This window comes from Lepidochelys kempii, chromosome 6, assembly GCF_965140265.1.
Source record: "Lepidochelys kempii isolate rLepKem1 chromosome 6, rLepKem1.hap2, whole genome shotgun sequence".
Lineage (NCBI taxonomy): Eukaryota > Metazoa > Chordata > Testudines > Cheloniidae > Lepidochelys > Lepidochelys kempii.
In genome coordinates, this window is record NC_133261.1 from 20546979 (window position 1) to 20561432 (window position 14454).

Genomic DNA, 14454 nt, shown 5'->3' on the forward strand with positions numbered 1-14454 from the left:
CCAGGTCTCCAATCCTTAGCCCACCTCCAAGTTCTCACTGAACTTCTAGCAGATTCATGAGTGCTCTCTGATGCGAGACTCTGTTCGTGCTGCCCTCCCCCGTGACTCAGAGAGAGCCACCCTTCGGCTGGGTTTGCTTCTGAATGTTGTTCCTGATAACGGGCTACGATTTCATGCTGCTTCACCCAGAGCTTATGCAGGCACATCACGGGGGCAGCAAGAAGTTCAATATTTCTGGGGGAGAAGGGATGACTCCGTATTAGGACAAAGAGGATATTAGTTTCTACTCTCTGGTTGCATCTGGGTAGTTGCTTACTATTATAATGTTTATATTATTGCACGGTTTACTAGTGTTTTGGAGAGGAATGGTCAACATGGATGGCCTCCTAATTCACCTTTGGGCCCCCTAGCCACCATTGTCAGCATTCATGAGCACTAGGAATGCTCTGAAGTGGCTGCATACAGGAGAAGTGCTGGGTCTCTCTGTACATAGATGGTATTTAAATCCCAGGCACTATGCAGAAATTGGTGCTTAAGGAAACGGTCTCCGTTAACCTGAAATATTCCTCCTCACGTTCAAAGTGACCTGTGCCCAAATTGGTTTTCTTCTTCCTCTGAAGTAGCATCATCCTGTCTGCATACATGAGGTGCACTTTCATAGAAAAATGGCTTCTCCACTGGAGTCCCATTCTCCCATGTCCCGAGTAACCTCAGCTTCTATTGCAGTGGTTCTCAAATTTTTTTTTTCGCGGACCAATTGAAAATTGCCGAGGATCTCGGTGGACCACTTAATGATCTTTCCAAAAGTTGTTTGTACCATTAGCTAAGTATTGTAAAGCGCTTTGGATAAAAGCACTATATAAAAAAAATCTTAATAATAATTAACATTTTTTGTTTACAAATAAAAGCACACAACTCATTTTAATATCAAGAGTCTTGCCTTTCTAACGTGAGGGATGTGCCCTCTCTTCCCCGCCATGGCAGCCCCTGAGCTGGGGCTGGGAAGGGGGAGGGGGGGTCTCTCCCTCTCTCCCCCGCCGCAGCAGCCCCTGAGCTGAGGCTGGAAAGGAGGGGGGTCTCTCTCTGGCAGCCACAGCCCTGGAGCTGGGAATAGTTGCCTCTTTCTCTGGCCGCTGCAGCCCTGCATGTCCCAAGTTCCCCACACCCCCTCTGCTCACCCCACTGCCCCCTCCCACCGACCCCCATTCCCTCCAAGGCCACCACCTCACCTTACATGTGCGTCTTCTCCAGGGTCCAGGCACCTAATTCGTGGAGCCACACCTGCGCAGCTCCACAAATTAGGTGGGTGGCCCTTCATTCTCTCGTGTGCGGCTGCTCAGGTGCGCACCTTTGAGGGAACTATCCGCAGACCATCTGAATGAAGCTCCGCGGACCACAGTTTGAGAACCTCTGTTCTATTGACTCCACTGGGGATGGCAGGTGTTCACCACTTCGTTGAATAAAGCCCTGGGTGAAGATTCCCCTGCTGCCTCCCTGAAGCAAACAGGAGGCAGCTTAGGTAAGATGGTAACATTGCTTTACTTGATGGAGTATAAACAAACCCAATAGCCTTCCTGTCCACTGGGAGAGAGCCTGGAAACCTAGGAATTGTTTTCAGGTGGGAAGACGATTTCTCATAGCCCTTAGGAACACGGAGATTTTATCAACCAAAAACCCTTCCAAAAAATTCTTCAGCCCCAAAAGACCACATTGTAGAGAGCTGGTTTGAAGGGAAGGAAGATAGGAGCCTGGTGGTGGAATAGGACCAGAGTGAAGCTTGGTTGGATGACCTTAGCTAAGCATTTCCAGTGGTGGCTGCTGTTTGCATTTTAATGCTGAACCTTACATTTTGAAAATTAAGGTTTTTCCATCTTTTTTTCAAATTCACTGTTTTTGGGGTTAACTGCAACATTCTTTTAAGGCACTTTCTGAAGAGATATGGGGTATGTCTGATCAACCCTCGCTCTGGCAGCACACACACTTTGCCTGGGGGAGGTTTGAGAGTTTGGCACCGGCCTGGCTTCACATTACACCTCCTTCTTGGCATGGCCTATGGCTTCCTGCCTCCTCTCCTTCTGGACTGTGTGTCTCAGATTTGGTGCATTCAGAAGGTGAAGAAATGTTTGTTTCTGATTCTCCTTGCTCCAAGTTTTTGGAGATTCTCCATTTCCTACAGCCTTTAAAACAAGGTGGCCACAGAACCCTATGTGTTCCCTGCTGAAGTTTAATTAAGAAACCCTGGCTTCTCAGATGTAACTGACCCCAATCTTTACTCTTTGGGGGCAAAATCCCCCCAACCCAGAAGGCCTGCACAAAGCTTTTTGCATCATTAAGCCATGTTGACAGGGCTTGAGAAGTGTTCAGGCCTTGTGCTGATTTTCTGCCCAAAGGTGAATTTCACCCTTAGTGCCCAAAGCGGTCCCTCCCCACTTCTGAAGTACAAAGAGATATGGGGAAAGAAAGTGCAGATATTTAATGAGGTTTCCTTCAAGGCAGATATTTCTCTAACCGTCATTCTGTCCTCCAAATACACCAGATATAACCCAAATCTTAAACAGGGTCAATATCTACTGCACACTAGTACAGAAGTGAGCCAAGGGGTAGGAGCTGCTGTGCTTCCTAGATACAGCCCACACCAAGCATTTTGGGGGCACCGTGTCCGCTCAGTCATAGAAGTGGTCTGTCAAGTTGCCATTGGCTCACTCAACCTCCACCTTGTGGTCAAGGTTTTAGAATATGCCTGATCATATTCCAATTCATTTAAAATGTTTAGTAGACGGGCACATGTGGCAGCTAAAATGTTTACCATTCAGAGATGGAAGACTCTTGTCCTGTCTGCCTTTTCACACTGGTTAGCACAAAAGACCCGGTTGAGTGACCTGGAAAATTTCATTTCATTCTGACTCAAAAATCTTGTTTGTTCTTCAGTACACAAGTGAGATTTCTGGGCTGGAGAAACTGAATTGGTTATACGATTTTTATTCTGTTGTTTCCTTAATGCATAGTCACCTGAGGCTAAGTTGTTCCCACCCCACTGGTTATGAGGTTCTCATATCATAACCCATGGACATTTAACTTCTTATTAGAGTACCACAATGAAATGTCACATTGACAGCTTACTGCTTACGGGGTTTTATACCATTCTTTATTGTAATTCCGTGCATCCTCTCCGTATACATTACCATGAGCCAAACAAAGCAAATCACCTTCCCTCCTCCCCTACCCCACCCTTACCAGCAGTGCATTTTAGATTGGTCTTGACTGATATTTATTTTGCAGCACATCATACAGTCACAGAGCAGCTCTAAGCTTTACACACTTCCAAACGAAAAGGTCCTTTTTCTGTCTTCAGCACAGTAAGAACTCAAGTTACAAAGGCCATAGACTTAAGATCTCCATTGGCTTTTCACATCCCTGTGTGTTCAACTGGAATATCAGTCCCAAAAGGGAAACATGATGGAATTCAGACTCTACTGAAAGCAAATCCCTCATTTTTATTTGTCTTTCTTTTTGCTCTTTCTCTGGCTGGTCAATTCATTAAGTTTTTTATCCAGGCGCCTCTGGAGATGAGCTCTTTTTGCTGGGTCCAGTGACTTGTCTTTTGATCCACTCCCAGCATAGAGAATTCCTTCTCTGCTAATTCTCTGCCGAGCTTGTGCTTTGGCTTTCTCCCCACACCCATGAACCTGTAGGAGACAAAACAATAATTTTGGTGGCAGACCTGGAACTGCCCTAAGATGTTACCCAGAAGATGCCTTATGAATGAGTGGCATTGTTAGAATCTGAAGTTCCTCATGCAGACTTCTAAGCTTGAGCATACTTCACAGTCCATAAAAATGTCCACTGGTTATTTATAGCTCTTTTAATTCAGAAACAAAATACACAAGTCATTTGCCCGATAGAATACACACAGTAATTAAATCATCCCTTTAGACAGCTTAAGTATTTCCTTCACAAAGTCTAAACATTTTGGGAGATCATTGCTCCATCATCTGAGTCACCGGATTTTTTAAACTTCTCTTATACCATCTGGTGAAATATTAACTCTGTTTTCTAACCTGCGGTGTTAATGTCCGCTATTTCTTTTCGCTCTCATTGAGGGAACGCATCTAAAATAGGTCTTATCAAGCAGGTATTGCACTTAAAGTCAGAAAAGTGACTTTGGGGGGAAAAAAAGGCACCTTTTATTCAAATATCTGCCCCTTCTGTGTGCTTGGGCCTATTTACACTGGGGAAATTTTCTAACTGGTTTTAAAATCAGGTCAGCTAAACCAGTTTCAAAACTGGACAGAACTGTAGTGAAGACTCTGCTTAAGGTGGCCTGATTCACTCAACTCTTTTTAAGATCATTACTGGTTCTGTAAGACAGGGTCAGGCCACCTTAAATCACTTAAAACCAGGCTGAAACTAATCTAATCGGGTTAGTTCAACCTATTTTAAAACCAATTTGACATTTTCCCAGTGTAGACAGACCCTTAGAGTCATATTACCTGATTCTTTTACTGACATGACAAACATTTTTGCTATTTAGCACTACAGGGCCAGGTGGTAAACTCTTTAGGGCAAGGACTATCTTTTTATTCAGTGTTTGTAGACCGCCTGGCACAGTGGAGTCACGGTCCATGACTGAGGCACTCCTAGGAACTCCAATAATATAAATAATAAATGTTAAGGAATAAAGAACTGGATTCTGATCTGCCATATGCAACTGCCACTTAAATTACTGCCATCTAAATTCTTACTCTGGAGTCTTTGTAACCACGGCTTACATGGCCAGAGAGAGAGAACACAGCTGGGTTTTCAGATGCCAGCAACAGCTTGCAGTGCTGACAGTTACAAAAATCTTCACTTAGATGATGTATATCATCTAAAGATCACCGAGGGAGATTAAATATGGAATTGCACAAAGTCATTTTAATCGGCATTTTGGGACCTTTGGGGCCCTATCTGGTACCGTTTGAAATCAGTGGGAGTTTTGTCACTGACTTTGGCCCCAGTTCAGCCAGGTACTTAAGCATGTACCTAAACTATTGAATAATATCAAGCCTATTCAGCAAAATTCTTAAACAGCACATATTAAATCCCATTAAATGGGATTTAACAAGGGCTTTGCTGAATAGGAATGGACTTACACGTGTTTAAGATAGGCATACTCTTAAGTGCTTTGTTGAATTGGGGTCTTTATTAGGAAAAAAATTGGACCCTTTATAAACACTGTTCAGTCCCCACATGCACATCAATCCCAACAGGAGCTAAGAGGTTTGGTTTGATGTTAATGGCAAGCCTGGCCCCTTATTAGATCAGACTAAAGTCTGACCTGCTGAACCCAAATAAACAAGCAACAAAAAGGTAGTGAAGCAGATTTTATCCTTACAATTAATTCCCATTTAATTCTTCATTACAATTCATCAAAGAAAGGATCTCAATTAGATTCTGCATGAAATGAAATTCTGTCCAAACTAGATTCTGAATTAACATAAATACAAATATTCTTTGCCATAGAAATATATCTTGTTTTTTCAGTGGAATAATCTACACTGACAGTTTACAGAACCAGCTAGGTTCTTAGAAGTACAGAGGATACTCTGCTGGGTGATGTAACGGCCTGTGTTATGCAGGTCAGACTAGATGGTCATAACAGTCCCTTATCCATTCTGGCCTTAAAGTCTATGAATATCTGACAGGGTGGCACAGGCAGTTCATATGTACTCGCTTTTCATCTCTGCAGAGCTGAGTGCAGATTCTGGGCGTGGCATGTATGACAAATCAATTTGGTGGTATCCTCATATTTCCTGGTGGAAACTGGATCAAACTGCCATCCAATCTGGCCCAGCAGGAAACCTGCTCAGGAGAAGTCCAGTCTAGGAATACGGAGACTCGGGTGCATTGGAAGAGTAGCATGGAGGAAGTTTACAGAGAGACTGGCTTGGTAACTTGTTCAGCCAAACATGTGGACACAACTTTTTGAATCAGAAATCAAAATCTCCAAACAAGGAGAAGCTTCCTCAGATCTACTTACTGAAAGGGAGGAACTGATTAGGTGTATGAGAACAGGGAAGTTTAGAACCAGTGACCATGAGCTACTTGAGTTTACTCAATTCTGAACCCTAACTACCTGTGTGACTTACATGTATGGCCCTGGCCTCCAGTTCCAAAGGTTCTGGGTTCATATCCCAGCTATGCCCTGGCAGCAATGGGTAAATCTCTAGTTCCTTTAATTTCAAGACTATCCTGAGTTGTTATAATTAACAACAACAAAAATTCTGAAGGGATATTAAACCTCATGCTTCAGTGCTTAAGCATTGATATTAATATAGGTAGAGGGTTTTAAGGAGCATCTTCTACATCAAGATGCCATGGACAGCAAGAACACTGAGGGCTTGTCTACACTTACCGGGGTATCAATGCGCAGCAATCGATGCATCGGCAGTTGATTTAGCGGGTCTAGTGAAGACGCCTGTCAGCATCGTGTAGTGTGGACCCCGCGGTAAGTAGATCTAAGTACGTTGACTTCAGCTACGTTATTCACGTAGCTGAAGTTGTGTAACTTAGATTGATCTCCCCCCAGAGCGTAGACAAGGCCTGAGTGTTAATTGTGAGCTGAAGAGGAAAGAAAGGTTTTGAGGTGAGATCTGCAGAAAGGAAGTGACTCAGACTCAGTGGGAGGGAAAGGACTCCAAAGAGCTGCATTATTTCAGCGCTAACCCATTGTTACACTGCCTACCCTCAGATCTGGGTTTAAGTGCTCTCTAACGGCATAGTCTAGTAACTGAATCCAAGGACATGCACAATTGTACACCCTGTTCACTTCTTACATATAAAAATAGTAAAACCAGAGATCGGGGAAAAAGTGTTTTCCCATGCTTGGAAACAAAACACATGCTGGACCTGAACCTTGACAGCAAGTAAAACCTCTCTCAAGTATCTGCTGGAGAAAAAGGTGAAAGGAGATTTTTTTTTACCATCAACAGAAAACAATTCAAACCAGTCCAAACAGCTAAGGCACAAAACAAAGCCCTGGGTAAAAAACCAACAGGAGCAAATGCTCCATTTTCTCATCTCTCTGGGGGCTAACCATAACCTCGCTTCTCTTTCTCACTCACATTCCAGCAGGGTGAGCGTTGGTTGCATTAGGGTTATTACCAGTATTGCAGTAGTGGTTAGGTTCCCCAGCGGAGACCGGGGCTCCAGGGTGTTAGATACTGTCCTACCTACACCAGAGGTGGGCAAACTGCAGCCCGTGGGCCACATGTGGCCCATGGGACCGTCCTGCCTGGCCCCTAAGCTCCCCACTGGGGAGGCAAGCCCGCAGCCCCTCCCCCGCAGCCTCAGCTCGCCGCCCCGCCAGCACTCTGGGCGGTGGGGCTGCGCGCTCACGCAGGGTAGCGCGTCTGGCTCTGGCCAAGCAGTGCGGCTCCAGACATGCTACTCTGAGCGGCATGGTAAGGGGGCAGGGAGCGGGGGGGTTGGATATGGGGCAGGAGGTCCCAGGGGGGCAGTCAGGGGACAGGGAGCGCTTGGATAGGGCAGAGTTTCGGGTGGGACAGGGGAGGGGGAACAGAGGGGATTGGATAGGGGGTGGGGTCCTGGAGGGCCTGTCCGGGGGAGGGGCGTGGATAGGGGTTGGGGCAGTCAGGGGGCAGGGAGCTGGGAGGGTTGGATGGGGGGGGGGTCCCGGGGGGCGGTAAGGGGCAGGGTTCCTGGGAGGGGGCAGTCAGGGGACAAGGAGAAGGGGGGTTGGATGGGTTGGGGGTTCTGAGGGGGGCAGACATTGGGCGGGAAATGGGAGGGGTCGGATGGGGGTGGGGGCCAGGCTGTTTGGGGAGGAACAGCTTTCCCTACCTGGCCCTCCATACAATTTTGCACCCTGATGTGGCCCTTGGGCCAAAACGTATGCCCACCCCGACCTACACAGTCCCAAGGATGGGAGACAGAAGTGCTATTATCTCCATTTTACAGATGGGGATCTGAAGCCAAGAGAATTTAAGGGTTGATCCTGCTGAGCACTCTGGTCTCAGTCCAGCAAAGCCCGTAAGCACATGCCTAAATGCTTTGCTTTATTGGGGCCAGAGTGCTCAGCAGCTCTGCAGGATCAAGCCCGAATTGACTTGGGAATGAAATCCACCTTTTCAGATCCCCAATCCAGTGCCAAGATCATCCTTTCTTTTTTTTCTATTTCTATTTTCTAGAAATGTGAATGTCAGAGATCAGTAAGAGAGAAGCAGCTACCACCAGGAGGACTTTGTAGCCTGTGTACGGCTAACAAAACCTGTACGCTCTTTGCATTCACTTTTTACAAATGCTCCTGATGTAGAGGGTTTCCTCCGGAACGAAAAGGTGCTCAGATCCAGGAGCAGAGCCCTCATTTTAAACTTCTCTGAGAAGCCAAGAGCAAGGCTAAGGAAATCGGCCTCAGAATGTTCAGTTGGGAAAGTCACTTCCACGATCCCAGCTAGTAAAAATTCATCTTGGGTCAAGCTTGGCCAAGAGACCAAGCAGACGGCCAGCTCCTGGCACGGCTCAGCCCCCTGCATTCACCCAGCCCCTCGGGGCTGTTGGAGGCGGACACACACAGCTCATACCTCCGGGACGTGATGGCGGAGGCAGTAGTGCTGGTGGCAATGCAGGCAGAGCTGTCCCAAGGTGGTAATGCTGGCCTGACACCTGGGGAAACCACATATACTGTCAGCTTTCACTGCAGCAGAAATCAGGGCATCGATATCTTCCTCAGCTGGGCTGTCCGCTCCGGTTTTAACCACAGTCTTTCCTAGAAGTCCAGGGAAAAACCCAACTGGTTACCTGAACATAAGCAAATGAACTCAACAGACAATGGGCTACGTTCCTTGCTGGTGTTATGCAGCTCTATAGATTCCAGAGAGGTTCGCCCATTTGCGCCAGCAGAGGATTTGGCCCCAAAACGCCGCCAACCAGACTTGATCAGCGAGAACAGTTGCGGAGAGCCAGATACGACAGTGAGATGTACCAAATGGCATAGGCCACTGACACACATGCATAGTAGTGGAGATCTAACAGTAGGTAGCAGACATCTCAGATTGTAACCCGTTCCGATTGTTCCCATACTCTGTTTTTCTTCACCACCCTGGTGTTTATCTGCCTTCCGCTGACTGGGCATTGTTAGGACACTCACTGGTAATGCTGAAACAGATTGTTGCGGGCTCCTTGTGCTAGAGGAGCTTGGCCATTGGTTTAAAGACTCATGTGACCTTAAGCCTCAAACACTTCTAGCTCCTTCTCGTCATCCCCGACACGCCAGCGTTTGCCCCATGTGTCTCTCGTCATCCCCGACACGCCAGCGTTTGCCCCATGTGTCAATAAGCCTATTTCTAAGCAGGTGAGTGCCGCTCCCAAACCATTCTACACAACAAACAGATCCAGGCCCCAGCCTGTGATCGTCTAGGAGCTATTTCTTTGGAGATGAGCATCAGTGACCTTTCTGAAAGTCAAGTCAGATACTCTATGGATGCATACAAAGCTCACCCCCTGAGGGGAAACGCAGGGAATTAATGAGAGCCCTGCACGCCCTCCATTTAAGGATGGTCAATAATTCTACTGAATCCCCCATCTCATGGCAACTGTCCAAGACTACGTCTCTCTGGGGATAGAATACCCCTGGCTAGCGGGTCAGCTGACTCGGGGCTCGCTGGGTTCAGGCTCCGGGGCTGAAAAATTGCCGTGTAGACATTCGATGTCTACACAGCCCAAGCCCCCTGAGCCAGCTGACCCAGGCCAACCCTGGCCGTGCCACGGTGCTTTTCTCCCCATGTAGGCCAAAGTGGGCACTATTCAGAAAGGGCCTGTTCTATCCCTGAGCAGAGGCAGAGAAACAGGCTGTAGCTGGGAGTACTTTACTAAAGCAGTGCAATGTTCAGAGGTCTGACATAGCTACAGTCTTAGGCTGGGATTTTCAAAGCAGCCTAAGGGAGTTAGGCACCCACTGAATTTCAGCGAGAGCTGGGCAGCTTAATTTTCTTCGGCTCTTCTGAGAAGAGCCCAGGGAGCAGTGACAATGGGAAGCCTCCAGTGTGATTGGCTTTTGCTATGGAAATAGTGAATCTTCCTAAAGGCGGGGAAAGCGTTAAAGCGGAAAAGCCCTGGAAATCCCCGGAAGGAGGGGCCTACCTTTGGCTTCATTTTTGTGTTTCCTTCCAGCTATTTCCTTCAAATTGGTGCTCAGCGCCTGATTCTTTCTGACCCTCTCTTCCTGTTTGGCTTTTTCCCGTTGCATTCTCTCCAGGTGCAGCGTTTTCAGATCCACTTTCCCAGAGCTTATGCTGTTTCCTCCCTTCTTGACAAGGGCTAGCGCCTCTTTTGCAGGGCTTTGAGATTCGGCAGGCAAGGTTTGCTCACTGCCACCCGCATTCACTGGAGAGGAGCTGATGGTGGTGGTTCTCTTGCTGATGCTGATGTACCTCTCTCCCCCCTCCCCGGTGCTTACATGCTGCAACCCATATTCTTCGGCCATTTGGTGCACCAGCATCCTGTCGTGCGAGTTTAAGGATGAAGGGAAATCCAACTGCATCTCGCTGCTCTCCAGAAACTCCACCATCATGGCTCTGAACTTGCCTGAATTGTCTTTCATCTCTGGTCTTTCCACCCTAGCCTCCTTCACACTCTGCAAGGGACCTGCTGCTGGCTTGCGTGTGGATGGTTTCACTGGATTTGATTTGAATTTCCGGCCTTCAGATGGAGGTTTCAGAGCAGAGGTTGTGCTGGTTTTAGGCCCTGCCCCTTGCTCGCCATGACCCTGAGAGTTCTCGTGAGAGTAATTTTCTGGCACGATGTCGTCGAGGTACTCAAAGGCTGTCCGCACTTCCCCATGCTCACTCAGATAATCCACCAGCCGTTTCAGAAAGGCCTGGCTGCTGACGGTTCGTGAGTCACAGATGACTGCCACATGGCGGCGTGCCCGAGTCACGGCCACGTTTATCCTCCGGTCTTCAGCGAGAAAACCCACCTCGCCTACAAAACACAAAACCCCTTGGGCCATCAGAAACAACAGCATGGGTGGTTGGCCACGCAAACAGCAATGTTTCCATACTAAAGGCCAGATCCCTCAGCTGGTGTAAATCAGCACAGATCATTGGAACTCCAGGGGTTTACTCCAGCTGTGGATTTGGCCCAAGATATTGTACTGGCTGCAGAGTGAGATAGTAGGGAGCACAGGATCTAGTGGCCTGACCATGGGGCTGGGAGGCAACAACTCCGGAGTTCCAGTCCTGGAAACTGAGTCCCTCTATGGCCTCGGACCTGTCATTCAACCTCTGCCTCAGTTTCACCATCTGCTAAATGGAACTAACAATCCTTATATAGCGAACAGGTGACAGAGAACAGATAAATGCATACAAGAGCTACTGTCTGAATGGATTATAATCAGGGCTCAGGAAAGCAACAGCAGGAAATGCCTGAAATAGAAGGGGAAGCTGCATATTAGGATTATGACACACGGGCAGAAATCAGCCTTCACGGCACCTGCCCACCCACCGTCTGTCTCCAGCTATCGATACTAGTCTCACTTTCTCAAGCAGAGAAATATACCAATCCCAAGCTACACCCTCTCCCCCATACCCACACACACGAAGGGTTAAAAATAACAAACACGTAGGAGATTATCCCCAGTCTATTTCTGCTCTCTGGCTATTTTCTCAAGGAGCAGTAATAATAGATAGCAAATGCCAGAATGACTCAGCTCAGCTAGTGAGAAGGCCAGTGTGGGCGGCTCCCAAGTCTCCTGCTTCGATGGATAAATCGGAGACAACTGGAAAAATAAACGTTACGCAGATCAAGGTGACAAGCTTCATTCTGAGCACCTGAGGATCACGATACAGAACGAATCAAGCCACATTGGATTTTAATAGCTAATTGCGTGTGACCACGTCTCTGTGCTCCATGACCTGGCGTTTTGGTTGCTGGTCTTCCCTGGGCAGAGGCTGCCAGCAGTGTCAAAATGTGGGGTTTCTGTGATGTACACACCTTGGGAAATAGGACTTGGGCTCCTGTCCTTAGTGAAGTGCTGTCACCCACTGTGACGCCTCTGCTCAGATGCCAACTAGATGACAAAAGGGGCAGACTGTGATGGGGAGTCTGGGGATGTAGCCACCTATACTGAATTCATTCTGGGTAAGTCACCGAGAGCCATCACATGGCAGTGAGTCCCTGATTACTAATGGCTTTCAGTCATCAGCCTGTTCTAATCCACTGACGCCCCCTCTTCTCCGTCAATCTCTTCTCAATTCACACTTCTTCCATGAATCCTTCCCAACTCCTTCTCTCACTCTTCAAACCCTGCACCCCTCCCTTTCCCTAACCACTGTTCAATGTCTTGTCTGTAACTGTCTTAGACCGTAAGCCCTTTGGGTCTCGCTCTGTGTCTGAAAGGTGTGATGCACACAGGGGTGTAAGTAATTTAAGGGAGGGGCTGGGGTCCTGAGCTGGGGGGAGCCTCATGCGGAAGGGGTGGGGCGGGGCATCAGGCAGAAGGGGCGGGGCCTTTAAATCCCCAGGCCATTTAAATCACCACTGCTACCCCAGGGCTCTGGCAGCGATTTAAAGGGCTAGGGGCTCTGGCGCTGCTGGGAGCCCAAGGCCCTTTTAAATTGCCGGCCTAGGGAAGCTGCCCCCTGCGGTACGGTCAGCTGTGTACCGGCTCCTGACGGTACACTGTACTGTACCGTACCGGCTTACTTTCACCTCTGGATGCACATTTATGGTGCTATAGAAATTATTCTGAATGATAATCCTTATGGTTCAGGTAGCGCAAGATGTGTTGCAATGGGCCCCAATTACATGGGGCAGATTGAGTCTAAGAAGAACTACAGGGTTAGAAGGAACCGCAAGGGTCGTCTAGTCTAACCCCTGCCACGCTGCAGGATTTGTTGTGTCTAAACCATCCAAGACAGATGGCTACCCAGTCTCTTTGTGAAAACCTCCAGTGAAGAAGACTTCCAGCTTCAGGTGATTAGCCTCATTTCAGCTATTATCTTCCGCTGTATTCACTGATAGGAAAGACTCCAATTTTCTGCCCTAGATTTTCTCTGAAAACAAACAGTGTTATGCATTATTTACAATAGCAGATTCGGGTTGCTCTTTCTCTAAGGGAGGAAGCCTGCAAAAAACAGGGTTCCCCAGGAACTCAGTGTTCTGTGGGGAATGCCTGGGGCTTGCATCCAAGTAGGAAGCCAGTGATGTGAGTGCAGGACTGCCAACCCAAAGGATTCAAAAATGGTGAGTCAAGCCATTCTCCTCACTTTTTGAGGATGTATGGATCATGAGATTTTAAAAATAATACATGTTGAGTTCTTATTTACTTTCTGCTGTGTGAGCCCTTGGGGTTCATAGTTTCAAGCTTTTCTCTGCAATAATGAGGGCTACAAAGTTACTTGTTTTAAAAAAAGAGAGCTGTGATTCTCAGGTAATCACATGGCTCTAAAAGCCAGGACTTCAGAAAAAAAACACCAGCTCTCAAGAGGCTTGCAATAAAAAACTCACGAGAATTGGTAACACAGAATTTTGCATTGTTAAATGATTCCCATTTCCTTATGTGATCAAGCTTCCTCTTCCCCCAAAATATTGTCCAGCACGGAACACGTACCCTTCCGATTGGATCTCACAAAGGAGAGCACGACAGCCTCCTTCTCCCGTCCCTGGAAGCCATCTACAGATTTAATTTCCAGCTCTGGATATCGGTGACAAAGATGCTCTCTTAGCATGTCCACCTGAAAAACAAGGACATGCACATATTAAGGACAAGGTAAATGCAAGATAAGAAGGATGAAAACAATATCTCCCCCGCCTGGAAGGTGCCCACCTTCCTCCATATTCATGCATGCCTGAACTTGCATATCCTAAGGGGGAGGACTATTACCCAAGGGACTGGTCATGGGACTGTTAGTGAAGAACCACCTTAGTTCCAGTCCCATCTCTGACACTGATTCCCTCTGTGGCCTTGGAATAGTCACTTAATCCTGCTGGGCCAGATCCCTAGTTGGTAAAAATTGGTTCAGCTCCCCTGAAGTGAGACCCATTTACACAAGCAGAGGGCTGGCCCTCTGTTTCAGCATCCTCATCTGCAACATGAGGATACTAGGGAGAGTTAGGTAGGATTGGTTATTGAGCTCTGAACCTTTAACATACTAAGTACTATTCTAAAATACCAACGAATCTGGATTTGTTCTGGTGTATTCATTCTACACTCAGCTTGAAAAGCTGTGTAGGGGGTACTGTGCGCTCACCTGGAGGTTGTAAGGAGCAATGACAGCAATGTCTCTTGCTTTAACACCAGCTTCCACCAAAGCCTGGACGTGCAAGCCAACAAGATGCACTTCCCCTAGAGAAAAAACAAACCCAGCAGTAAATCAAGAACAGGCGATTTCACTCCAGGGAACGTTGACAGGTAAAGCCAAAAGGTGATGGCTACTCAACTGCTCACTTCTGCTG

At 47.5% G+C, this 14454-nt stretch overlaps 1 protein-coding gene across 2 annotated transcripts in view; it reads right to left on the bottom strand.

The window, feature by feature from the left end:
* Positions 1-3100: 3100 nt before the first annotated feature.
* Positions 3101-14454, bottom strand: part of IGHMBP2 (immunoglobulin mu DNA binding protein 2) — an 84027-nt gene continuing 72673 nt past the window's right edge. The window contains exons 11-16 of one of the 2 annotated variants that reach the window (XR_012159304.1): positions 14250-14344; positions 13610-13733; positions 10141-10980; positions 8583-8767; positions 6395-6600; positions 3598-3686 (exon numbers count right to left, since the gene is read on the bottom strand). Coding sequence is in view for 1 of the 2 variants with exons in the window: in XM_073347032.1 (XP_073203133.1) it covers positions 3495-3686; positions 8583-8767; positions 10141-10980; positions 13610-13733; positions 14250-14344 (1436 nt within the window). In the remaining variant the exon portion in view is untranslated. Of the gene's footprint in view, positions 3687-6394; positions 6601-8582; positions 8768-10140; positions 10981-13609; positions 13734-14249; positions 14345-14454 lie in introns of both variants that reach the window. The other variant, XM_073347032.1, reaches the window with a different exon arrangement.